Source organism: Protomyctophum parallelum (genome assembly GCF_964188405.1).
Source record: "Protomyctophum parallelum genome assembly, chromosome: 17".
NCBI lineage: Eukaryota > Metazoa > Chordata > Actinopteri > Myctophiformes > Myctophidae > Protomyctophum > Protomyctophum parallelum.
Genome location: NC_139719.1, coordinates 34,289,542 through 34,313,725, shown reverse-complemented (window position 1 = coordinate 34,313,725; position 24,184 = coordinate 34,289,542). Strand labels below are relative to the sequence as shown.

General features: G+C 43.2%; 2 protein-coding genes across 2 annotated transcripts; one reads left to right on the top strand and one right to left on the bottom strand.

Moving 5' to 3' along the window:
- Positions 1–89: 89 nt before the first annotated feature.
- Positions 90–2,663, top strand: bhlha15 (basic helix-loop-helix family, member a15). The gene is made up of 2 exons (XM_083787049.1): positions 90–194; positions 921–2,663. The coding sequence occupies exon 2, from the start codon at positions 969–971 to the stop codon at positions 1,596–1,598; it is 630 nt and encodes a 209-aa protein (XP_083643175.1). The 5' UTR covers positions 90–194; positions 921–968; the 3' UTR covers positions 1,599–2,663.
- tecpr1a (tectonin beta-propeller repeat containing 1a) lies at positions 2,653–23,462 on the bottom strand. Its single transcript, XM_083787048.1, has 24 exons — positions 23,325–23,462; positions 19,655–19,890; positions 18,477–18,659; positions 17,924–18,046; positions 17,680–17,799; positions 16,804–16,978; positions 16,159–16,259; positions 15,852–15,953; positions 15,037–15,185; positions 13,880–14,484; positions 13,174–13,319; positions 12,726–12,881; positions 12,357–12,506; positions 11,389–11,546; positions 10,714–10,944; positions 10,499–10,595; positions 9,755–9,834; positions 9,564–9,620; positions 9,013–9,187; positions 8,528–8,663; positions 7,828–7,920; positions 6,611–6,717; positions 5,506–5,625; positions 2,653–5,204 (listed from the first exon to the last, which is right to left on the bottom strand). Exons 2-24 carry the CDS (start codon positions 19,877–19,879, stop codon positions 5,064–5,066), a joined length of 3,630 nt encoding a protein of 1,209 aa, XP_083643174.1. The 5' UTR covers positions 19,880–19,890; positions 23,325–23,462; the 3' UTR covers positions 2,653–5,063.
- Positions 23,463–24,184: the final 722 nt, after the last annotated feature.

Sequence of the window (24,184 nt, the reverse complement as noted above, 5' to 3'; positions counted from 1 at the left end):
TGTACAATAGTCTGCAACAGTCAGGTACCTCACACATGTGACAGTTATCTCCCATCCAGCGACACGCGCACAACATAGCATACAACAAACCAGCAACTTTACTGTATATTGTGGTGATTTAAAAGACGACTAGATGGTGTCAGTTTTGTTGTAGCAAAACATTCACGTGTGGAAAGTTAACTTTACTGTAAGGGGTAAGTGACGTATTTTCGGTTTGCTTTTCAGTTTACTTTACAATCTAGCTGATATCGTTTTGGTTCAGTGAATAAATTAAAAGCTATCATAATTTGAGACAGCAAAATACCTAACGAGACTGCAGTAGTTAGATGTTCTGTTAGTATGTTCTGTACAGTACGGCTACAGTTTATGTGTAGCCTAAGCCATTTAGCCAAATGTTTTACTATGGTTTTGAATAATGTCTCATGCCTGGTGATAAAATATCCATTCACACAAATTGTTACTGACCAGGATCACCACAAAGTTCAAATGTAGGCTAATAAGGATATCGTTTTTTTAATATTTTTTAAACCTCAGCTTAATTCTATCTTAAACAATAATCTCCTTTGCTGGTGATGACAATTTTATGAATTAGGCTACTGTGAGTGCTGTGGTGCTGTTGTATTTTTGCAAGAGTAACCTTGAGGTGGACATTATCTCTGGCCAGTAGGATAAGAGAGGTGCAGATTATAGACCAACATCATGCAGTTTTCACATGTTAAGGTTGATTAGATATGGCACAGGGCAGGGGATGCATGGCTGCTTGACAGAGGAAAGCTTCACTTTTACCTCTATTATTGGTCCAAAAAACAGATGAAGGCCTCAACATAATGTGTTTTTTGCATTTGTATTTTGACATTGAACTTATGTTAATGTTAAAAAAAAAAAAAAATCTTTTTTCTATTGGCTTGTTTTTATGTCAGACCTGTGGCAGAGACACAGTGAGGCAGAGTGGAGGAGAAGACAGCAGAATGAAGTCCAAAGGGAAGGCTGTGAAACCTGCGAGGAGGGCCTGGTCCGACCCGGACCCGGAACCAGAGTTAGAACCAGATACGGAGCCAGAACCCGGATCCAGTGAACAGGAAGGCTCAGAGGCCTCGGTTCGGATCGCCGGCTCCTGGCGTCTGAGGAGTGGGGACCGGCTTGAGCATCGAGGAGGAGTTGGAGGAGAAGCAGGAGGAGGGAGGGAGGGAGGTGGTGGAAACGGCGTCAGAAAGACCATGGCCTCCCATCGGCGCCGGCGGCAACACGGCGCAGCCAAAGAGCGCAACGTCCGCCGCCTGGAGAGCAACGAGCGTGAGCGGCAGCGCATGCACAAACTCAACAATGCCTTCCAAGCACTGCGCGAGGCCATACCACATGTCAAAATGGACAAGAAGCTCTCCAAGATCGAAACACTCACCCTGGCCAAGAACTACATCAAGGCCCTCACCACCATCGTCCTGGGGATGTCTGGGACCTGCCTGCCTGCCGGGGAAACTGTGTCGGAGGAGAGCGCCGCTAGGCTGCTCCAGTGCTACCAGCAGCACCTAGAGGAGGAGGGGGAGGAAGGTCTGACTGAGTACCTGACCAGCATGCACAGCTTCAGCCAGGGAAGCTAACACACAGCGAAGGGCACGAGAGACATCATGAGGATGCAACCAGGCCGGTCTCCGAGCATGACACAAGGCAGTCAGAAAAGAGAGGCAGGGAGGACATAGTATGAGATTGAGGACTTTTTAAGGGGTCAAATCTGAAATTATGTCTGGTTCCTGGAGGCGCACTGCTTTTAATCAGTATCACAGCAAGGAGCACCAGGTTCTGGTCAAAAGCTGTGCTCTTTGTTGGAAGATTGTGCTATTTAAATATCACATTCCTCCACCAGTGATCGTGATGATTTTGATTACATCAACATAAAGGCACCCACTGCTGTTTGAACATGACACAATATGGTGGCTGTCTTTATCAACACGGCTTTATCAGAGAACATGCTCTGGACAGTAAGCCAGGACTGGTTTGGGGACACGGCACCAACATTCACTTAAATGAAATCAGTCATACAGCTTTCTATTAAAATGGGTACAGATACAAAGGTTACCGATAGGGACGGCAGAATCCCAATGAACTATGGTGGAACTTTTAAAACATTGAAATAATGCTTAAGTTCATCCGTCACAGGTACTCAAGGAAAGAATTAAGCTTGTCTTTCCTCACACTATTTAATTAATTTCCTGTCTTCTATCGTTTTAAGCAAAAGCTGTGAACTTGTGTTCTTCCCTTTTCAGTAATCATATTCATCTTCTTGTGTGTCTTTCTGTTGAAAACCTGCCAAGCAATAGCCTCTGGTCATAACTGACAGACATGGGATCAGAAAAGCAGTTATATTGCCTGATTAAATACTGCTATGTTGAAAAGTGGAGAAAAAATTACTTGAAACACTAGTTTGGGACTATGCACATTGGACCATTTTGCGTATGAATATTCTCTCTTTCAACTAAAACATCATTCATGTTTCTACATGATCTCAAACAAGATTGTATGTATACTTGTCTGGCTTCAAGGTAAATTTTATATCGAAAATCAATTTGCTCTAGTGAATGGGTTGTGTCCGAGTCTCTGAGACACAGTACAGTTGTACAATCAAAAGAAAAAATAATCATTGAGTTATCAATAAACATTTATTTATTGATGAATGCCATAATATTTTCACCATGCACAACACCATACACAGAAAAATGCACACAATGTCGACAGAAATGGTACACAGTAAAATTCATGTTAATTAAACTTAAATTAACACTCCAGATTTCATGTGTTGCACAGTACAGTACAGTACATTATTCATAAACACAATACAGACATTTCTTTGCACAGTTCAACTGTCATGTACATGTATTTACATTTGCCCATTAACTAAACTAACGCCTCAAGTTATGTGGTTTGGTTGTCAAAGCGGTTTATGTATGTTATAGGACAGAAGTTAATTCCTTAATTACCTCATTCTTCGTTAAATGTACAAACATGCCATCTTGTAACTTAAAAAATTCAACATATGCACTGTGCACAATACTTGAACACAGATTTGTTAGTTTTTTTAACAAAAATATACTTTTTCTTTAACTAAAGTACAATATATTGTATGCTGCCTATACAGTAGTCATCAGTTATTCAGCTAACATCAGTTAACAACCCAAAAGAAAAAGCATGCAAAGATGTTTGAGGGGTTCTTTTGGAAGTCAGATTTTCCTGAGAGAAGAAGCGGGCCAAAGACTTTTAGAAGTAGTCAGCAGTAACCTCGCGTCACCAGGCTTTCCACCTCGGAGGAAAGCCTGGTCTGTGTTACAAAAGTGCCGTGTGAACTGGTCTGAAGCGGTTACGTCATGTTGTAGTATTGTTTTGTAGTCATCAGGCAGGAAGAATAATCCGGAAATTCCTTTTCCCTCAAACCGGAAGAATAACAATAAAAGCTCTCATAGCCTGCAGCTTTTATTGAGAAAAATCGGTTTGAGGGAAAGGAAGTTCCGGATGATTGTTGACTATAAAACAATACTACAACATGATGTAGCGATATCATCCGCTCCGGACCGGATCATGAACCCGAAAAGGAATGCTTCCCAGGCTAGTCAGCAGTGGCACTTGCCATCGTTCCTGTGTACTGTGGGAAAATGCTCAACATTGCACATTGTCCGATAATATATAACATTGACGTGAAATATAAAAGATTTGCCCATGGTAGGTACATGGGGAAGCAACATTATGGTTGAAACAAACGAGTCACTCCAGTAGATTCAGAAATCCAGTCCATAAGTCTATATCTATTTTGATATATATATAGATATCATATCTATTTTGCTACAGTATCTCTTCTGCCTTACGGAAAGACCTCTTAGTCTTAACCTTATTCCCAGCAGTTTAAAAACAACAATCATATTGATGTTCCATTCACATAATTGTAGTTTGTGTACAGCATGAGTACAGCTACTACTACAAATTCCATTGCAGACATTTTTGTTCAGTGTCTCAGTAACGCAATAAAATTAATTCAACCTTCCTCACACCTGGGGCATGCTGGTAGATGACCAGATGCATGTGTTTGTTGACCACAAAATCGAGACATCTCCAGTTTGATTTTGGCTTTGGTAGTGTGTTGCATTGTCTTGCCCCTCTCTGCCCTCAGTTTCCTGTGTTGCAGTGTTTCCCAAAAGTCACGACTTGCAGACAGTAAAATAAACAGTAAAATAAAAATCTTATGCATTAAACCCATATGGTTAGTATAATGTTTCCATGGCACCATATACATATAGAACACTGTCTTGTAATTTAGTGGCGGGATTAATCTCCATAGTATTCTAAATTGTAAGCTTGTGTGTGTACCCAATAATCATCATTCCATGTTGGACAATCAAAAATATGAATATGTGCTATTAAATGCCCTTTGAAGGATGTTGTGTCACAGAAACACGGTATTTACAGATAGAACACAGCCAACGGCAGTAAATATAGATAGTATGGGAATTTCTCTTTTGGATCTCGAGCTGAAAGGTTGTGGAAACCCCTGCTCTACGGTAGGACAGGAAACTGAGGTAGAATCTATCCTATCATATAAATAAAAACTGGCCCAAAATATACTGTACATAAAAACATCCTCACACCATAACCCTCCTCAAACATCATAAAAAAACACCACACTGACACTTTCACAACATAGGCAAAATATAACTAAGACATGATAACATGACAAAAAAGTCATGGAAAGAAGCATCCATCATGATCAATAAATAAAAGCCACCCCCCCCCCCACACACACACAAAAACTAAAAACTAACAAATGAAAAACAGAAAACAAAAAAGAGAAAATTTTACAATAACTATGGATTAGCATTAAAATGGTATTTGGTTAATAGCAATGGCAATATGACATCAGAATGCCCTACAATGTCCTTAAAATGAAATGTTGACACACAAGGACAGCAGAGGAGAATGGTGTATGTAACAGCATTTTTGCACTGGATATTTGCAAATAATGAATAATGTGTGTGACTGTGTCTTAGCACTACGGTGCTGTGTGTATATATATACACGTGTGTTCAGTGTCCCACAGCATTGCCGTTGACCTCCTCCTGGTTCCAGACGGGGGTTGGGACAGCAGCGGGGTCCGTCAGGGAAGGCATACGGATTCTAGGAGGCTCCATGGAGTTCCCTCTCACTGTGATCTGGTCCCATCCTCCCTGAGAGAGAGAGAGAGAGAGAGAGAGAGAGAGAGAGAGAGAGAGAGCGAGAGCGAGAGCGAGAGAGAGAGCGAGAGCGAGAGCGAGAGCGAGCGAGAGAGCGAGAGAGAGAGAGAGAGAGAGAGAGAAAGACACACACACACACACACGAAAATACAAAATAATGCATTGGTGACATACAAATGCAAATAAAATAAAAATTCCAAATTGCACACTATGGAAGCATTTGGTGAAGTAATGTACAGTATAAACACATTCACAGTAAAGACAGGGTCTTGAGTCATGTTCTGTGGGTTCTTACTCCTATGCCATAGTCCCACGACTGTCCCTTAGGCTCCATGGGCTGGACGCCCAGGCGATGACACACTGTCCCACAGCTCAGGCTGTGACTGCCCTGCACCTTGTCTGCTATGATCCACACCTACATATCACCAATGATGACATCACAAAATATAACAAGTCAAATAATATATACTTCTGACACAATCACTAATGTCCAACATATAAAATAAAGGCTGGCAGCCTTTATTTGACCTAGGTAAGAGGAATGATAAAAGGACAGAGAGAAGCTGATGGTTGTGGTATAACGCCTAGGGCATTATGAAACAATAAAGTCCCTTAAATGGTTCAGACCGTACGTGTGGGCACGTCAAACTCATAAGCAATCCAACCCACGGATCCAGAGGACGTCCTAGCGCATTTTCAATGATATCAAACGAAAGAAGAATATTCTGAACTTTTCTTTTTTATTTATTTTTTGGCCTCCAAGGCCACCATACTCGCTCTTCGTTCATCCGCGGTCCCGGTTACTTCCTAGTTTACCGCTGCAGAAAGAATTCCTCGTATCTCCTAATCTAGGGCGCTCTCCGTGGTTTTGTTCAGATGGATATACTAAGCTCTTCATTTCTGACTTCTCACCTGCCTCTCGTTCAATAATATTCCTATACAAACCCATTATAACTTAGAAATCCATTTTAACCATGAGAGATTCATCGAAAACACACAACGTTTTTTCTGGTGACTGATAGTGTCGTTCCAATACGTGAGGGGGCTGTGCTTTTCATTTACTGTTTTCATTTATTTTTAATAATTGTTTTGAGAATTATTAAAAATAAATGAAAACAGTAAATGAAAAATCAGTCACCAGAAAACAAGTTGGGTGTTTTCGATGAATCCATCATCGTTAAAATGAGTTTTGAAGAGTTTTAAGTTACGTAGGATTGTATAGGAAGGGGGCAGGGCAGCTAAAATGAATATCAAACATCTAAATACTGAATCAAGCAACTTAAAAACGGTCTTGGGTGTTCATATAAACCTGAGTAGACGATGAAATGACCAAAACCTTTTTTGAAAGTGAAATATCCCTTTTAAGTGGGTAAATCCTGAGATGTAGGTGTGGCACCCACCTGGTCCAGAGGTCCCACAGAGACCTTGCGTACGTTGTTGGAAAGGTGGTCCCAGGAGGATCCCTGGGGGTAACTGGGAGTCACACCTTGACGGTACCACAGGTTACCTGACAGACAAACAGACGGAAACCACTGAAATATGACAATCACCAGTCTTCTCACACACTGCACTGGTAGTCACATGTTTGAAGGCAGAGTGATCTATAATGTTGAAAATATTAAATGTGGAGTGCTGTGATTTTTTTCCACCCTAAAACGTGATCATCAGGTATTATTATTATATAAGGAGGAAGATTGTTTTTCAAAAAAGTGTACACTATTTGTCAAAATGTTGACACGCCCACCAGTTCATTAAGTATGCCTGGTGGGTGGTGATCCACCTGAACTGAAGCCACACCCACAGCTGTTGTTGTATGATAAAGGGGGAGGTCATGATATTGTGATGTCACTATGTCACTGTTTTTTTCATTGGCAAGTTATGTGGACACGCCCACCAGTTCATTAAGTATGCCTGGTGGGTGGTGATCCACCTGAACTGAAGCCACATCCACAGCTGTTGTTGTATGATGAAGGGGGAGGGCATGATATTGTGATGTCACTATATCACTGTTTTTTTCATTGGCACGTTTGACTGTCAAGGTTTCAGCCTCCAGGAAGAAACCCTAAATACAAAGGGAAGACATCATTGCACATAACACAACCACACCAAAGGGTCTAATGAAGTACTGTCACCTCATAAACACATGAAAAACTGGAAAAGTCACGGCACTACATCTTTAAGATTTAAGGGAAATGTTTTTTCCTACATGGATATAAAGAGATGGGCTCAAGGGATGGTTGGCTGACAGGGACAAAGCCTGGCTTGTCGAGAGTCGAGACAAGAAGTAACTGACTGAAAAGCACCTCTCCTTCAGTATGAAAAGACAGAAGACTGAGAACTGAAGCGAAAAGCTTCAACTCAGAGAAAAGCAAGAGAGCAACCATGAAGGGCCAAGATAATTGCAAATTTTCATGTTAACAATTCTATACACACATTTCAACCAAAGAGGGAAGAGAAAATGAATGAAACCTCCTACTGTAGTGTTTTGTTAGAATGAAGGACTTCATACAATTAAGCCCTACATGGCACATCAATACTCATTATTATATATTTTTTATATCTTTCCATCAGTGTTCCTATATCCAACATATGTGAAAGTACTACATAGTCTCTTTACCATTTTCATCTACAGCATAGATTGATGTCCTTCCCACAGACACCTGCTTCAGCTTCTGTTTTGATGGTGAGGGAATGTGGTACCAAGAGTCTCCTGCAGAGGGAGACATAATGCACACACACAAACCAATAGCTTCAGACTCACATCAACATCATGTCTATCTGTAAAGGTAGTCACACACACACACACACACACACACACACACACACACACACACACACACACACACACACACACACACACACACACACACACACACACACACACACACACACACACACACACACACACACACACACACACACACACACACACACACACACACACACACACACACACACACACACACACACACACACACACGATTTGTCACTGTGAGTAAAAGCAAGAACCTGTAAAAATGAAATATCACCAAATTAAGAGTTAGATGTGAAATATTCACCGACGCACTGACTGAATCGTTCATTCATCAGTCTCCCATTGTGTAAGGACCTTAAGCCAAAAGGTTTTCTTTTCACAACTGTGTTCACTTGGTTAGTTAGTAATGTAATTCTCCACAGATGTTTCTTGACATGCCGTGCGTATACAATAACAAGATCACGAAAAGCAACAGCAGAGGCATCCTAGAAAGTAAGAGAATAGGGAAACAAAACTACAACAATGTACAGTTCTTTCGTTTTTCGAGCACTCTCCTACTGACCTGCAGGGCTTTGTGCAGACACAGAGCCCCTGTAGAAGGCCGAGCCGTCCCTGGCGATGGCCCACACCTGGTTGACCGCCCCGATGGAGATGGACTTGAAAGGCTGGTCTGTTCCTACATGGAGCCATGATGAGCCCTAGAGAGCCAAGTTAAAAAATAACTCTTTCTGAACGTATCGATACTGTCACACAGCGGTGCCATACGCATTGTGAGCTTGTAGATCTGCTATTTTCACTATTTATGATACGTACTGTTTTTTGTTTACTTTTCACCTACAGAATAATGAATGACATGCCCAAAATAGGAATTGATTATTAATTGATAGTTTTATTAAGTTATCGATTATTAGTGATTAAATAGACTAATTCAATTCGCCACACACATTTGTGTCGTCATTGCCGTTGTATCCTACTGACAGTGAGGAGCCAGTGAGGAGCCCAGGCCCCCCACCAGGATGCACCCCTACAACTTTAGAAGTGACTCACAGCAGGCGTCAGTGCGGTCACCCCCAGACGACACAGCACATCTCCCTTGTTGCTGATGGCCCAGAGAGGCACCACCTCCACGCTGCACTGAGACGAACATGGTAGGATGGTCACGTCACTCAACGGGATGGGCGGGACTTCCTGCCAAGGCCCGGTGGTGGTTAATTTACACTTCCTATGAGGACAAATAAACACACCTGTTAAGAGTCGCAGCTGCACTGTTTCAAGGGTAATGTTAACTATACAGTAGATACAGTATATCTCATGGCACCAATATTCGTTTCACTTTCATGTAAACCGCTATAGTAATTATTGTTAAAACGTTTTTGTTGTTTGCAATTGTTGCAAACTTTCTGTATTTTACACCTTAAATCTCTGTGATTTTCTTTCTGACCCGATATAGAATAAATATATTGTTAACAGAGGATCCTTTACATAAAGTCATGGTTTTTCATGTTGGACAGCTGAGCAAACGGTCAAAAAGCAGCTGGCAGCGTGCTGAACAAACACTGTGAAGGTAAATAACCGTGTTGTATTTCTACAGTACAAACCTGGCCCATCGCCTGCGACGTACGAAGTCCTTCATAGTCTTATAACCATGATATGAACTGCATGGAGAGACGAAGACGAAGAGCAAAGGGAGAGAAGAGAAACAGAAATTAAATGCACTTTCTAAACTGTGGGAAAGAACATGATTTCAACAAATGGAAATGGCAGAGGAAGAATGCTGTGTGAAACTCACGCTGGGAAATCTGCAGCATATTGCCAGCCCTCCCTGTCTGTCCCCCCTGAGACACCATAGTCAGTACCCCAATCAGACACCTGCAAATGCCACATACAGGAAGTAAATGGTGAATGGTAAATGGTGCATTTATATAGCGCTTTTATCCAAAGTACTTTACATACTGCAGATTGTGCATTACATTCACCCATTCATATACCGATGGCAGAGGAAACCATGCAAGGCAACAACCTGCACATCGGGAGCAATTAGGGGTTCAGAGTCTTGCTCAAGGACACTTTGACACTAACTCTGAAGTGAACCAAAGAAGTATTTTGTGGAGTACGATTATTCATAATATATTTCAGTCAGATATTTTTGACATAAATGTCAGCATGTCAGACACAATGACCTAAATGCTACTTCAGGAGGAGCCTGGGGAGGTGGAGGGGCTTGTTCACTAATGAGCCATCATTGTGCTAGCAGCTGGCGATGTGCATGTAAACATTTGTGAGTGAATTTCAGTCTGCTTCAATAGACCACATACAGACCACATACCATTAGGATCGCGGCTATACGTACGTGTCTTTACTACTATGTGTTTAAAGGTGGTTGTTCGTACAATATGTGTATACATTGACTATGTGTGAGTGGAGGTTTATGAATAGGTGTGTGCGAGTGTGTGTGTGTGTGTGTGTGTGTGTGTGTGTGTGTGTGTGTGTGTGTGTGTGTGTGTGTGTGCAAGCGTGTTTGTACAGTACTTACCCATGTCCAGTGAGGGGAAGGGGGTTTACTGTTGGTCTTGGTGCACTCATGAAGCCCTGAAGCATCACTCCACATATAGCGGTCCGTAGGCAGACCTCTACAACACAGGAAGAATGCTTCAAATGAGTCAACAAAATGAGTCCACAGTTTAAAAAAAAGGGGGAAAAAATCAATTACAATTCAATATTCAACCTTTCACATTTTCAGTACATCACCTGTTGCTATAGCCGGTGACTGGGTTCCACCTCTGGTTCTCATAGATGTAGACGCTCTTCACATCCGTCTGGGTGTGGATGTTGTCTGTGCTGTTGGCCAGCTCCTGGTAGAAGCCTCCGCCATAGCCCCCGGTGTGCACCCAGGCCGTGTGGTCATAGCCAATGCCCCACACCACCCCGGCGCTGCTACACTCCACCACACGCAGGTGGCCCCCCACATGACGCCAGAACCTGTGGTACAGAACAGTACAATAGAGTACAGGAGTTCAATCTGCTCTGGTGCTATGTACTCCCCCTGAGCCAGCTTGAAAATATACTTCTTTCGGTCAAAAATCTTCAGCACTCCACCATTTACCAATGTCCCCAGTGTGAAGCCACCCCCATCTTTATCACAATAACAATAAAATAATAATCTTTTGCATCTTATTATATTAACCTCTTGACAAATATTAAACTGCAGACAGATGGGCCTCACTAGCAGGCTCCCGAAATCAAAGCTTTGATGAAATTGTGATATTATATGAATGATGACTGCAAACTAAAATAGTGCTGTATGATTATGCAATATTCATTAAGCAGCCCTACTATAATTTATATTGTCATACTCCAGAACTGTTGCTATCTCAAGACGGGATAGCAGAGAAAAACAGGGCAGGACAGTTCTGCTGTTCTTACATTAGCTCGCAGGGTGTGGGGTAGGGTGTTGCCTCCAGACCAGGAGAGGGCTCACTGACAAAGATGTCCCCTTTACAGGTGACTGACCAGATGGCCTGTTTGGAAGGAGGGCCCTGGATCCCCCTGGAGTCACAACACGACGCGCTCAACAGAGCCAGCTAGAGAACGGCAGGCAGGGAGGGAGATACATGTATAAATGGTGAACCATTGCACTTTACTTTACCATGTACTAGAATAGAGAACTTAAAGGACAACTTTAGTTTTTTCAACCAAGGTTCATGTTTTAGGTTGTTATCAGAGAAAGTAAAAGATTTCGTTTTAGCTATTTTTTACAAGGGGGTGGGGGCATTCGAACATGGGGCTAAATATGTATTTTTGACACAATTGTATAGCGATTTATTTTTGTATTATTTACTATAGTCCTAATAGACCCCAAGAAATGACATCTGGCCACAAAAGATGTAATTTTGCAAAAGAATATATGTTAATGACGTTTAGAAGATTAAAACACTTAAGGTGGTTGCACACTGGACGCGTTTTTCGGAAAACCGACAGAGAAACGCAGCTAAAAATCTGAAAAACGCACTGTGTGCAGTGACCTTTACCTGGGAGTCTTTATGTGTGTAATATGTGGTTTAAGATATTATAGGTATTTATGTAGTCCATGAATTAAGTGAGCCCAGTGTCCATGACATCAGAGACACTGGGCACACTGCTAAAATCTAAAATATCTAAAACCACTGATATTACACACATAAAGTCCCCCAGGAAAGAGTTCTAAATCTTCATCATTTCCCTTTAAGTCCCATTTTATTTTTGTCTTACAACAGCGTCAGGCAAAGAATACAAAACAGTACAAGCTCATGATGGATTGTGAATTTGTACATCGATTAATAAGTGCAGTTGCACCCTACTGTATTGCACGCTACTCCCCCTTCTAAAAGATTGCAGAGGACAGACTGCCATACCCAGTCATGCATCTCCTGCTCCGTGGCAGCAGCCAGCCTGATTGGCCACCTCTGTTTGGTCCTTTCCTGGGTGTAGATGGCAAACGAGTGCTTCGAGTCGTTCAGCACAGGCACCAAAATGGTCACCTCATTAATGAAGGCATGCAGGTACTGCAGAGACATACAGAGGACAGAGTAACACAGTCGGACAGCTGGGGCAGAAATAGAGACAGCAACATTTTGTTGAAGACTGTGCCTTAACAACCACGATAGCAATAGTATTAAGAAAACTATGAGTTCCTCAGCGTAATTTTTTTAAATTTTCCTGGCACTGTTCGTTCATAAGCCTGATTGTGTGGTGGAAGCAGCTAACTACTTCCAGTGGCTCACCTTCTTTTCCTCGTTAAAGTTGTAGTAGATGAAGAGGATGCCGTCCTTATTGCCATCTGGACCAGAGAACTGCTCCAGGGCAAAGCGGACATCCACCCACTTATGTGGCTTCCAGTCCCTCCACCACTGCATGGTTCCTTTCTTCACCCACACCGACTGAAACACAGTGTGACAGCATTCACTTAGTTTGCTGCACAATTTCAAACCCCTGTAGCTAAGCGCAAAAACAGAGATTAACTTATGGGAAAAAAGGAAATAAAGAAGAGAACAAATGCCTATTTTTGGATAAAACAATGCTTGAAATAGGACAGAGTTTTTTCATTCTGAGAAGAAATGAATTAACTCTGTAAGAGATAACGGTACAACTCCATTTGATAGAATAGATAACAGAATGAAATAAAGAAACTGACTGTTTTTCCATATAGTGTGTATGTGTGTGTGTGTGTACCTGCTCGATTGCCTGTTCATAGTGTCTGAAGTTATCCACCTCTCTCTTGGTCCTCTCGCTGAGCTGCTCAAAGATCTGTTTCCTCCAGGCTGCTGTCTGCGCTGGGCTGATGGACAGACTCAGGTTCTGGACGGACTGAGCCAATGCTGAAAACAATTAACTATTAACCCATCTATCAATCAATCTATCTATCAATCCATCCATCCATCCATTTATCTCTTTCTTATTTAATGACGACTGTCATTTTTGAGGGGCGCTATATTCAACTAGTGTAGATTTTTGTCTTAAGCAAACATTAAATTCCCATCAACAATGAATGGAGAATTTACGTCATATGTGGACGAGCAAATCGGCTATTTTTGTACTACACAAAGATTATATTCCCATTGACAATGAATGGATAATGTACGATGATAAAAGTGCACTTTTCTTCTTTATCAAATTCAGTCCAATACCCTTCAAACCCTGCTTTTGGATTTCTATTTATTTATTTACTATTCTGTATCACATTCTAAACACTAAAAAGATTTTAATCACTTTCATCCCGACATCCCCATTTTGGGCAATTATTGGTGGAAATATAAATTGCACACGCACGCACGCATGCATGCACACACGCACACACACACACACACACACCCCTTGACATTTTGACTTGACACCATTGGTATGTTTTGGACATAAACGGTTTGTCAGTTACACTCACTTGCAGAGTTGGGAGAGCAGCTGAACCAGTTGAGCTGAGAGTGGCAGTCTACAGAGCAGCCTCCGCCACTGATCCAAGCCCACAGTGGATGCTCATCGATCCCATAAGGCTCCTCCAGGGCCAGGCTGTAGGTAGCCACAGAGGACAAGCTGCAGGTATCGGCTGAGTCCAGCACAGCTCCAGGCACCACCCTGTCCTCCTGACTCTGAGCCTCCTCCAGGTCCACATTGCTCCACTCTAGATGCCCCCCAGACCTGCTCGGGGAGAGGACCCCCTGAAGTCCTGGAGGGGCGAGGGCCGAGTACGGTTCTTCCTCTGGGATAGACGGGGCGCCGGATGTCTTACCTGGGTCTCGGTCGGAGACGAGATCAGAGATGAAGCTGTCGCTTGTGACTTTGGGGATGCGGGGTTTGGGAGCGTCAGCGGTGTGGTCAGAGGAAGGGGGATCACTCGTGGGGCCATCGGCAGCTGCGGCGAGCGTTTCAGAGGAGGCATAGGTGGGGACAATGTGACTGGCTGCAGCTGGGCCTCTCTCTTTCTCTGTGTCTGACTCCACATCACTCACTGACTGGGCACGGACCTCACCAGAGAAGAAACAGCCAGCACTGAATGACGAAGAGGGAAACAGAGAAAAATTTAATATAAGCCCATAGCACAACCTTGCAAGGTGTTCTGCACTTTGATTCATTACAATCTAGATCTAAATTAGAATGTGTTGCACATGTTGTATACATACGACTTGTGTAATTCAGTTGTTGCAAACACTGAAAGGCTTCATATTATTTATCATCCCAGAAACTGCTGTCGTGGGAAGGGCTTTCAGTCTGAATAATGAAGCGAAACAAAATGAAAATTCAGTGTCAGGCTACATTTTTGAGGGTCCAGCTTTTAGTGTCCGTCCACGAACTTTGTCCTACACAAACATAAATCGTCGCTCCAATGAACTGCAGCGGCCAAAGAGGCATCTATATTTTTGTGTCTTAATTACGCATGTGCATGTGTGTGTGTGCATGTGCGTGTGTGTGTAAGTACCGGTAGGTCATCCCAAAATATATGCATTGCAGTCTGCAATGCATATACTGTATGCAGACTCTTTATTTTAGCATTGCACTCTTGCAGCGAGTTTCCACTGCAACATTCAACTTTTGTCCCCTCACCTGTGCAGACTGCCAGCACTGGCACTGGAGTGTGAGCGATCTCCATCTCGGGGAACACTGATAACCTTCCAGGCTTTCCCGCTGAGCTCACTGGATGTCACTCCTTGTCGGAAGTAAACTGCCCGGTCCTCACAGCCGATGGCCCACATCTACACAACACATCACAACATCAGTTTAAAAATAATAATAAAAGCAATGACCAATTAGCCCTTCGTAAATCCCACCCCAAAAAGCGATTGTCCAATGCCAATCTAAATAGTTTAGCAACTGTTGCTATGCAGGTCAAGCTTTCGCCACTTCATAGCTGTCAATGTTATTTTGCATGGCTGTGTTGTTGAACATACACACGGCTTAACGTTACACACCTGACCCACCAAGGTGATGGCAATAATACTAATGACCGTAGTCTTACCGTGCAACATGAAAACTCCTGTCGGGTGGTTGTTAAAAGTTGATTTGTCATTTTCTAGTTTATTTAAATAATGTCATGCAAATTTGTCCAGTGCATAGCCTACTGCAGGACTGGTTGACTAGATTTACAAGACATTTTGATGCTCTTGCTACTGAAATGATCTATTATTTATATGGAGAAATCTCTATGGGGAGGACAGCTTGCCCTGTCTCCTCGCTGCTAACGTGCCTATTGGACAAGGACGGGTTGGGGAGGGACTTAGCGAAGGGCTAATTGGCTGAATGTATGTACCGCCCTGTGTTTTAAAATGTTAATAAACTAAACATGTATGTGTATATGTTTTACAAGTATGTAAGTTACTATGTATTATGTTCCCTGATTTAACAGATGGGTTGTGATTCACCTGGTCATTGAGTCCCACGTTGATCACAATCATTTCTCCCACCATGCTGATCCACCCTGAGCCACAGGGGTTGTGAGAGTTCACCCCACGCCTGAACCACACCTGGACGGAATGAAATGCACCATACTTAGATAACTCACAACACAGGGAACTATTATTTCCTGTAGTTCTCTGTTCCTATGTGCTGTGTACCAGGTCTATATATTATATCATAAAAGCTTTATTTTTTGGGTGTGCTACACCAACAGAATGTAAACCACATGACACCTAGCATTCATATCCTGTCATAATAGGCAATACTCCTTACTTTGTTGTCCTTGGTGAGGGCCCACACTACGTTGACACCCACAGCTACATGGATGGCACCAACCTCTGAACTGGGAGAGTCCACCACCACCCAGGACGTACCTGGTAAACAAAGAATGTTATCCTTAATAATCTATTTTAATTTCCATTTAGTTAACCAGGCATCAAGGGAACGGTCATGTTCAACAACACATTACACAATAATACTGTATATCAAAGATATTTGTTAAATGTAGCAATACCAACAAAACATTTTATACCCACATTCAGCCTCAAGGTCCCCTTACACACCTGGAGTGTTTTATTTTGTGTGATAAATTTTTTTGTCACTGTATATTTTGCACTTGCGTGAAATTTATACTAAGAACTGTGAGTAGCCATTCTATGGCGCTCGGGAGCAATTAGGGGTTACACATTTTTGGCCTGGAATCTTACCTGGGACAACCAGGGGTCTGGCTCCCCAGGCAGGCTCATTAGCCACTCAGCTATGGTCAAATACAGCACTTTAAATCACACACACAATTCACAATGAATACCATGAAAATGCAGGAACGAGAACAACGATAAAGTGAGAAGCAGTGAAAGATTGTAAAGGGATAGAGTAGACCATGGAGTGCAGCCCAGCCAGGGCCAGGAGGACACCTACCCTGGGGGCAGTCTCGGCCAATGCCCTCCCTGACAATGAACTGGCCTTCCCAGAGCACAGCCCAGACCAGGTCCCCTGGACCACAGCTGATCTGGACCACCTCTCCAGGCACAGAGATCTCCTCCCAAGAAGTGCCCTCCGGACTGTGGTGCTGAATCCCTTCCCTGAACCACACCTGGATGGAAAGAGAGGAAGGAGGGGGGAAGGGGGAGATAGGGTGAGAGAAAAGAAAACAGAGGAAAAGGGTGTGATGTGAAGGGAAGAAAGGAATACAATGGAGGAAAAGATGGCCAGGCAGGAGAATGTGACGGAAAGAGACATGACAGAGCAAGAATAAGAGGAGATAAATGAAGGCAATAGGAAGACGGAAGCAACAAGACGAAGAGAGGTTTGTATGTGGAGAAAGCAAGAGCGAGAACAGAACAAACAGTAGCGTGGTAATTGAGTGCAGTACCGAGTTGTTTGATGTCTCAGAACATTGTGATGTGTGACCTTGCCGTGGGCTTTAGAGCAAAGACAACCATGTTTCTCTGTGTGTGTGTGTGTGTGTGTGTGTGTGTGTGTGTGTGTGTGTGTGTGTGTGTGTGTGTGTGTGTGTGGAGGGGGCAGGGGTGTCTGTCAGTCTTTGAATGGACACCTTTGTAGTGGTGTCATTTTAATAGTGTTCGTGTATGACAGCTTTGTGTGTTCACCACAGCCTACATCACTGAGTATGCATCATGACGTGTGTGTGTGCGGGCATACGTGCTTGCGTGCGTGCACTTATGGGTTCCCGTTAGTGATAAGGTGGCAGCTGTGCTCCCTGGTGTGTGGGTGTGTGTGTGTGTGTGTGTGTGTGTGTGTGTATGTGAATGCGGCGTATGTACAGTATTGTACCTTCCCCTGCAGGGACACTGCCCACAGTGACAGTCTTCCTCTGGGCTCCTCGCTGATCTCCCAGCCTCCACAGCTGATGTCGTTGAAGGGGTCTGGCAGAACTGACTGCTGTGAAGGGATCTGTCAGTACATCGGCGGAGAGATAAGCACACACATACACATGGTAAAATCCTCAGTGTCCATTTCCTTTAGTAAATTGATTTGTTAAATGAACACTCAGGAGGGACACAAATACAAAACCCACCTGGGCCCAGCTGTCCCTGGCCTTATATGTCCTGTACCGGAGCCATCTTCTGCGGCGGACACAGGAATTCCACTTCTTGTCTTTGGTGTAGTTGGCAGGGAAGTCCATGGCGTACGTCCAGCCCTGCACACACATTGAAATACTCTCTTGCTAAAGCACTGCTGGGCAGTAAAAGACCAGGAGAGACTTAAGAACGTGAATTTCCCTGCTGGGTTCAATACAGGTTTATCTTATCTTAGTGACACAGATAATGATAAGAAATGGAGAGTGACAGCATAGTGAATCAGGCTTCACTTCTTTACACCTGAAAACCCGTTTTGTGACAATAAAGTTGACTGATTCCAAAGAGAAACATACTGTAATATATGATATAAACATGTGATATAAAGATAGTTAGACCAGACAGAATGATACAGTAAGTCTGGACTGAACCACTACAGTTTATGGATGAGATAGAGAGACAAAGGTATGGCAGAGAAAGAGAGGCAGAATAATAGAGAGAGCGAGCAGAAATGCTGTGAAAAGAAAAAGAAAAAAACATCACGACACTCACCTCCTTTTCAGTGGGTTCTCCTTCAAAGTTCTCATCCACGTGCCAGTCAGCTTCCCACTCCCAATTGGCCGAAGGGAGCTCAAAGCTGTCCAGCGGTTGGTGCTGGAGACCTGTGACATCACTCCACTGCCAGCGGTCGCTCGGCAACAGGCGCTCCGAGAAGCCGTCCACGGGATTCCACCTCTGACAGAAAGACATGCAAAGATGGATTGAAGAGCCCACACACAAATATAGAAATGTCAGTGACAACTCCCTTGGAGAAGAGACCGCCCAGAGAGTTCCATAATGCTGGAGAAGAGACCGCCCAGGGAGTTCGATAATGATAGAAAATGGGCTTTCAGTTTTCATCATTAAAAACAAAAGATCTTTTGCAACCACAAAACCTCTGTGGACAGGGTTCTCGTAATTTGATGTGTCTGTCTGTGTGCAAGCATGCCTTTTGCCTTTCTTGGCTCCTTGTTCCTTTGCCGTACTATATAGAGTTGAATTGAAGAAAATGCCAGGACTCATTATATGTCCTTTTCACATGATTTGATTTACCTCTGACGAGAGTGGACAACGTACGTGTTTCGGCATGGTTGGCCTTCCTCAGCGTTGTCAGCTGAGGAAGGCCAACCAGGCCCTGCAATGTGCATACCACCTTTCTAAATTGCACATAATGCAGGAGGCGGCAGGACATTACATTATTGAAAACGAGTGCTTCCAAACTCTGATACTTTGAAAAATAATCACATGCACAGACTTTCTTGACAGAAAGTACCTCATAAGATGTCTATGGTGGATTTTTATGAAACTAAAACTTTGCAGATGGAAAGAGGATAATTTAAGCTTTCCGTACAGCTACAATGTTGGTGAGTTTAATGTTGTTTAATACAATCACATTTTCTGTTAGATGTACGTATGGGCTGTCAAGGCCAGAAAGTTGTTTTCTGCCCTTCAGTAAGGCGTTCCTGCATAACATCCAGGTATGATGATGTATGCAGCGAATTTTGTTCCCATTTGGGGTTTTCCAGTCAAATGTATCTAGTAGTAGTTACCAAAAAACAAGTGTGAACATCTAACCTCATGGAGCTCCAAATGGATAAAAACATTTGTTAATGAAAGCTATTAGACAGTTGGTTAGTTGATTTCATACACTAGAATTCCTGAGGTACTAAACTGTGCTAAATCAGACCCACCTGGTTCTCATAGGTTTCCTCCTGGTAGCGGATGGGCAGGTCGGAGGCGTGAACGTTCAGGTAGATGTTGTGGTCGCAGGCGATGCCCCAGCAGCACTGCTGAGCTGCAGCCACGCGCTTGAACTCCAGCTGAGCGTCGCGGCATTGCTCCCACTGTTGCCCCGCGGTGGACAGGGTGTAGACGCGGCCATAGACGTCCACTGCCCACAGCAGCGACACGGTCATGGCTGCAGCACCTGGAGCCCCGGGAGAGGAGAAAAGACCGGGAGGGGGAGCAGAAGGGCGGGTCAAGGGAGGAGAGGTTCCAGTTCAAGTTCAAAGTTTATACATTGCATTCACTTTTTTGAGACAGCTTTGTGTGTGCGTGTGAATTTTACATATTGAGGATAAAAAATCATGGTGGTCCCTTATTGGCCAAGGGTTCCCACCGACATACGTAACATATGCCGCTTTGCTCACACACGTAAATTCTCCATCCATTGTCAATGGCATTTAATGTTTGTGTTCAGACAGAATCTCCAGTACTATAGCCGTTTATAGCGCCCCTCAAAAAAGTGAGGACAGAAAATTGAAGACGACAATTGTGATTGGCCGGAATGACAGAAAGGTGAGGACGCCAATTGTGATTGGCCGGAATGTGACGATGTATACTTTGTATATATGATGTTAAGAGCGCCCATCACTTCACATGAGTGTGATTTTCTACCTTTTATTTTTCAGAAGGGCTGCAGAAAGAGATTATAAAAAGTGCCCCTCTGGGCACAGGTCTACACCAGGGCAGGGCAGGTTGTGGCCTCCTGGTGGCGCTATAACAGGCCAATGTGAAAAGGGTGCAATTTCTTCTTACGCTTTGGATGGCAATTGGATGACTTGAGGCATTTTATTCCAAAAATGTGTGCTGCAAAAATCCACCTGTTGGTCAATGCGAAATGTGAAAAGGGTGGGATATATTCCTCAGCCTAGTAGGAAAGTATGTGAAAGATTTCACTTAAATTGCACGCTGCGTTCATGATTTGAGGCTTTTTGTTCAAACCGGGCCAATCCTTCAAACTTTGAAAGCCAATGTTTTGGGGCAGAGGTAGCCTGGATCCAGCCCAAAGATCCCGCCCACTCTCTGAGTGGACTGCATCTCTAGGGCAGAGGTTCATCGTTGGCATCCAGGGAGTGTGTGTGCCCATGTGGAGACAATAAGATAATACCTGAGCACTGTGACCGACCCAAAAGAAAGAAAAATCCTGACTTGGTAACAGACTCATTGAGCAGTCTTGTGACGAAAAGGCCATATAGGCAGACCCGTCTCCATATAGAAAAGACAGACTATGCAACCACTGCACACAAAATGAAGGGGCAACTGAGCTACATTTCCAAACCGCCTGTCCACTGTACCAAGACATCAGAGACACATACTACCCACATACAGTATTACAATCACCCAAGGAGAGTTTGAAAACATGGCAAATGACAAGAAACTGTGTAGCAAGATTTGTGAGCTGCTGTGATAGAAGCATATCAAATGGAACACAACCACATTAAAGTCTTCTAATTATTGTGTGTATTCCTGCACTATCTGTATCGAGTGACCTCTGTACATAGAAAGAAATTGACCTGTGGCAATGTAAACATATAATTTCTCATGCCAATAAAGCCCTTTGATTCCGGCGAGCGACCCTGTGTCCGAAACCATCGAGAAATGACAGAGTTACCATGTGGGATTCCCCCGGGGGTCCGTGTGGGGGTCCCCGGAACAGCCAGAGCCCCAGGAACAGCCCAGGGCTCGTACTGTAGTAGTGTACTCTGTGCCACATTACTCTGTGCTGTACTCTACTGGCCACTTTAGGTGTTGCAGCTATTTCGTGCTCGAACATACATACAGACACAGAGACAGACATACGGACAGACGGACATAGCTCCGTAATGGAGCGGAGGCACCACTCAAAAAGGAAGAAAACAGACTAGAGTCGAGTGAAAATCAAGCAGAGCTGGATGAAAAAGGCAGTGACAAGGCGTCATGGGGGGAGCAATTAGGAGTCGGGAAGAAAATGTAACGTCTGATATTAACTTAATTGAATGTTTAGTCCATAATGAGATCTAACCATATAACTATAGCATTTCCTGTGCTCTGTGTGACTGAGGAGAGCTGCAGTATAATTGGCCGCAGACAGATCCAAATGATGCATGTGAATCAGCAACTGGGCAAGTGGTCAGACTGCTGACCTTCTGTTGAGTTGTCCATGTTTCTTCTCTGACGAAGGCAAAATGTAGCCCAGCAGATTGCCTATACAGTACTTTTTTACAACACTGTAAAAAAGCTCTTTGCGGTTTAAATACACCTGACACTGTCGTTTTGTGATAGTAAACAACTGAATGTGGTAGAATCTCACTTCTGAAATAAGAATTGTGTAAATTTAGAGTGAAGGAGAAGCTTTGCACATTTAGCAGGATAGTATAATGAGGTTGGATTGATCCTCCTTGGCCTCTGTGCTTTTGTCTGCCTCTTTTGAGACTTCTCAAGTTCTCAGGTGTTGCCATTATTATACTGTTGGCTCACATTCCGGATGGCGAACAAAGCTATTTTACAATGGCTTTTTAACCTACGTGGTGAGTAACTGGATAATATAGCCTACATGAATACAGTAATTTACGGCATGAAAAAATAAATCACACCTGTGTGAAGTGAGTGGTGCAAACCGTGCAACTATACATTTGTTATATTTTACTGTATTGTATTGTACTGTGCTCTGTACTGTATTTTATTTGTAGTGTTAGTGTATACTGTGCTCTGTACTGTGATTATTTGAGGAAAAGTCTTTAAAGTCTTTGAAACATGAATAGACCCCCATGAACGCGCCCAGGGTGCCTGTATGGGCCTCAACGTGTCCGAAACGGTGGAGAAATGACAGTAGACAGTACCGTGTGGGGGTCCTCGAGGGGGTCCCCAGAATGAACGTGCCCGATCGTAGCCTACTGTAGTGTAGTCTGTGCCACTTTACGCTGTGCTGTACTCTACTGGCCACTGTAGGGCGTGGGGGTGTCCGTGCTGGGACACGTACGTACGTACGCATACATACATAACAAAGCTGCGTAATGGAGCGGATCGAGGCACCGCTCAAAAAATGTATAATGGACCTGTAATGAAAGTGAACACACACAGCCCACAGTGAGCACTTGAACACCGCACTGGCGCCAGTGATGCTCTATTGCTCTTCAAAGGCGTGACCACCGTCACAAGCAATCAATAAGCCATGTTTGGAAGCGACTGTAAAATATAAATACAAACACTTACACAAACATGAGCATACTACAATCATCTCCTCCCTTTGATCGTTTTGAAACAATTAATAAAAAGGTGAAATGCGATGAGCAAGAAAAGAGAGAGTATAGAACGCATGTGTGAATCGTGTGATGTGTCTGATGATATTGTGGTCAGGCTAACGAATGTTGTCAGCATAAACGACGTTCACCTGCGATAAACTTAATATATGGATAGGATGATTGCAGTCTAAATGTAAACAATCTATTGTATAATGCAAATTAATATCAGTGACGAGGAAAAATGAGGATACTGTGTACAAACATCAATCAGTACAACAATCAGCACAATGCAGGCAGCCCCGAGCTTAGAGGCTTACACCTCTAGAAATAGCATAGCATATTAATACAAAATACCAACCTGGTGCTTCCTTTCATAAACGATGTACCTGTGTGTGAGTGGGCTCCTATTCATTCAGTCGCTGAAAATGAACGACCAGCCCCCTAAAAAGAATGAGCCCTGTGCCTGTTTACATGACTGACAATCATCCTTGCATTGGTAAACCAAAACGGATTGGAAGCAAGCAGGAAGTTGTGCTGAAGTTTTGTATTCCTATTGGCTACCTTTGTGCGCTGTACCGACTTCAAGAGTTCACCAGGGGTCGCTGGTAATCAAATTATGTGAAAGCACACAGCATCAAAGACATGGCATACAGCAGCGCAGTGGATGAGGACTGAGGAGAGAGATTGATACAATAAACTACTACTACATTATGGGCTGGCATTTAATTTCTCCATCCATATTTGATTGTTGGTATTTTAAAACATGAATTACTTTCATATACAGAGTAGACTATACTGCAGAAACTGGTATAATGGAACATCAGAATTAGACAGAAATATATATGGAGAGCAGCAATCAATATGTATTCTACATTTGAGGTATTTAGCAGATGTTCTTACCCAGAGTGCCTTACAAAGTGCAAGATTATTAAACCTAGTCAACAAACAATAGGCGATAAGGGTAAAGAAAACAATCAAGTGCTACTACAAAGTTCTGTAATAGGATAACAGGTAAACGTCAAACTTAGCATCTTTCTTCTTGCAATCTATATAACATTTTTAGTATTTGTGGACAAGCAAACAGTAAGCAACCAACAACATACATCTGCATAGTATTATAGCATCTATCAAAATTGTCAAGGAGTACTGTACAGGGAAATGAGGAGTGCTAGGGGGTGGGTTTTATGTATGATCTTCAAACTCCAGTCAAGTGGATGT

Bases quoted from the DNA above. Each gene is read 5' to 3' on its own strand.
- tecpr1a (XM_083787048.1), bottom strand. From the start codon at position 19,879: ATGACCGTGTCGCTGCTGTGGGCAGTGGACGTCTATGGCCGCGTCTAC. The intron at 17,800-17,923 runs GTGGGTTTTGTA...ATGTACTGACAG, and splicing joins CCAGGGACAGCTGGGCCCAG to ATCCCTTCACAGCAGTCAGT. The intron at 15,954-16,158 runs GTAAGGAGTATT...CATTCCGTCCAG, and splicing joins CCCTCACCAAGGACAACAAA to GTGTGGTTCAGGCGTGGGGT.
- bhlha15 (XM_083787049.1), top strand. From the start codon at position 969: ATGAAGTCCAAAGGGAAGGCTGTGAAACCTGCGAGGAGGGCCTGGTCC.